The sequence below is a fragment of the Eimeria mitis genome, genomic scaffold, assembly GCF_000499745.2.
Source record: "Eimeria mitis Houghton genomic scaffold, Emh_scaff730, whole genome shotgun sequence".
In the NCBI taxonomy this organism is placed as follows: domain Eukaryota; phylum Apicomplexa; class Conoidasida; order Eucoccidiorida; family Eimeriidae; genus Eimeria; species Eimeria mitis.
In genome coordinates, this window is record NW_013575330.1 from 6,879 (window position 1) to 9,964 (window position 3,086).

Genomic DNA, 3,086 nt, shown 5'->3' on the forward strand with positions numbered 1-3,086 from the left:
CTACGTCTAAAGAAACGACATTCAAACTACAGCAGAAATCATGCAGCCGAAAAAAATTCAAAACTGTATTGTGCAAATCCCCCCCCGCCGAGGGTCTTCCCCTCCTGAAATATATTTTTGAATGCCCTGAAGGACATGCTTTCTATGCAAGCTTTAGGATGATTTTCATTGGGTGTTGAGCAAACTACTGCATATATGACTTGACGCTCTGCATTCGTGAGTGTATCCGTACATATTTCTGTAAGTTTCATGCTATGCTTAACTGTGTAGGGAAAATCCCCACTACAGTGTAAACGACTCGAGAAAAGACGAAATAAAAAACGGATTTAATTAACTCAATGCACCAACAGCACTGCAACGGAAACTCTGCAGACCCCGCAGGTAAGCCACGCGCAGTACCGTATGGGTAAGCGCACGGGAGAACCACTGGGGTGCTTGCCCGTCCGCAAGCTTGTGCTAAGCCTATACACAGCAAGCTGTGCACAGAATAGAAAAGATGCAGCTGCATTGCAGAACTGTTGCAGCCACTGTTGGTCCACCGAAAGGTGAATTCTCGGCACTGAGTCGCCTCGTTGCCGATCCACCTTTACTGAGCTCCTAGGCCAATCCCAGAAGCGAACTGGACCGTTTTCCACATTACAGTGTTTGAAGAATTATGCAACATTGGTGTTCTGAAAAAATTCTGGGGTGTGTGGAGGAGCCGTTGTAGGGGACGAATATCAGTAGCACGCGCAACTGATGATAGCGCATCTATCATTGACTATAACTCGAAATATATAACGTATACAGGCCACTCTACTGAGCCAAATCAGCAAATTGGTCGCCGCAGCATGCAGAAAAGCAGGCTAGACGATAAGCACAATGCAAGCGTCCGCTAATTTGAAATACGCGGGCAGCAAGATAATATATTGAAGGAAAGGCAATTGCCTCACAATAGGGCAATTGCATGTGTGAATAAATGTGTTGGAAACGAGTTTATATCTTCTAGGTGACCCCACTGGCGAAGATCAGACTGCTTTCCATAGAGTGCCAAGTCAAAAAATGCCTGCTGCGAACCTCGAAGATCCTTGGCAGCAGCAGATACGCCTGCATCATTCCACCGTGCTTTTCCACTCCACTCCTGAATTTGTGATGAAGACAGTTGCCCAATGCCTCTTCTTACCTCTGCTCGTTTCACAGCTTGAGCCAAGATGCGAACCGGAAAAGGTACTTTTGTATCAGGCATGACAATGTTCTCGATGCGTTGCGCTTTGCTCTCACTTTTCCCGATCGTGGCCTGTTGTACAGATGCAAGAAACTTTTCAAATTCTTGAATTACTGCAGCGTTAGAAGCATCATACCGCATCTTCACCTCCACCGCACTGGCCAAGTCATCAGCCAGCACTGAGGTTACTCTCAGCCCCGAGTCACCTTCCTGTGCAACTCCGGTAAGCCCAAGTTTCTCTAGCCGTCTAATAAACTGCTGGAACGAAACAGTGTTTGCCTTATCTTCCTCTGTAAGTTGTAGTGGTGGGGATTCTGCATCCATAGAAAATATCGAAGGAATTCGGTGTTTCATTGCTAGCTCCTCAAGCCCACCCAACAGGTCTAGGCGCATCTCTGCAACGCGGAACACGGTGGCGACCAGGATACTTCGCAGTGCAAATTCCTGTCGTTCTGTTTTTCCAGCTGCCCAACCAGGAAGAGACTGGGATCTTATTGCTTCTAAACACTTGTCACGCCACAACCTGTTCTGTTTCTCGGTGAAAGTTTCAACGAATAACTTTGGAGAATAAAGTTTCATGTATGCGGCGCGGACTTCTGCAGAGGATGAATTCCATTTGCTTCGTAACCGCTTCGCATTCTTCTCCACCAACTCCACAGTTTCCCTTAGGCCTTTTTTATCTGTTGGTATTGTGTATGCAAGTTTTGGCGTTTCTCGTCTGGCAGCCAAGTACCGGCCCCGTGCAACGATGACAGACAGCACCAACGCAGCCAGTGCACTAAGAACAAAAAAAGCTACAAACTTTTTGTCCCACATTCCTGCTTTCTTAGCGGGTTCCTGTAGCTGCTGGGTTACCCCATGGGGGTCCCCAATACCCTCCTCGAGAACATCTTTCAATTCCGGGGGCCCTGAGGTACTTCGTGTCTGTGCAACGTCAACTGTCGAACCAGATTTCCCACGCCCGTCTAGTTCAAAATGACCTTTAGAATCTCCTTCATCCAAACTTTCCTGCGACTCCGCCATAGTGATAGGCAGGAACTGCACAGATGGGACGTGAATTACCTCCACAGGTGGCACCTGGGCCGCTGATACCCCCAGATAAATACCCCGGTGTACGGAACAGGGACAGTCTATACAAAGAATCAAAAGGCACCCCGAGGAAGGCAACGAGAGAAACAGCCAAAAAAACGATCATGCCGTGGGTATCCTTCAGTACGACGCAGGAAAGTGTGCGTGCGCTGGACCAATCGGGAAATAGATGCGAAGGCCAAGCCAATGAATGTTTGTCTAGGCACGCGATCTACCTGAAATTGTGTTAAATAAGGGGATCAACCCGATGGAACAAACAATTCAGAAAAAAAATCACCCTGAGCCGCAGACTAGCAGAATGCTCCTCCCCATACCTCCAGTAAAATTCCATGCAGGCGAACGGGGCTGCTAGATTCAATGAGCCTTCTCTGCTCTACGCCATAGATCCATGCCTTTGTGATTGAACCTATTGGGTGTTGAACTAATACTACTAAAAATCCTGCAAAAAAATTAATTATTATACTCCAAATATATCCATTTTATAATACTTGCAGCGCCGGGAAACAAGAAACCGCTAGTTTCACCCACGCCTCCCATGCTTCGTTACACCCACCGGGATCCCAGGCGCATTTAGAAATGTCTATACGTGAGTTGGCTACGGGAAGACACCTGAATGTCTAACAATTGTGAATGTTTTTAGTATATTTGCTCCAAGGGAGGCGTCTTTATGCCTGCATCATGGTTTGGGTTGCAGCACTGTTCTAGCCTGCTGCCTGCACTGTAGCGTGATCTGCCGGCAGTTAGCACATGAGCCTTCACTTGGCCTTGGTAGGTTGCATGTAAGCAAATACGG

General features: G+C 47.5%; 1 protein-coding gene across 1 annotated transcript; it reads right to left on the reverse strand.

The window, feature by feature from the left end:
* Nucleotides 1–928: 928 nt before the first annotated feature.
* EMH_0020950 (uncharacterized protein) lies at nucleotides 929–2,227 on the reverse strand (the record flags this gene model as incomplete). The annotated part of the gene is made up of 1 exon (XM_013501661.1): nucleotides 929–2,227. The coding sequence occupies one exon, from the start codon at nucleotides 2,225–2,227 to the stop codon at nucleotides 929–931; it is 1,299 nt and encodes a 432-aa protein (XP_013357115.1).
* Nucleotides 2,228–3,086: the final 859 nt, after the last annotated feature.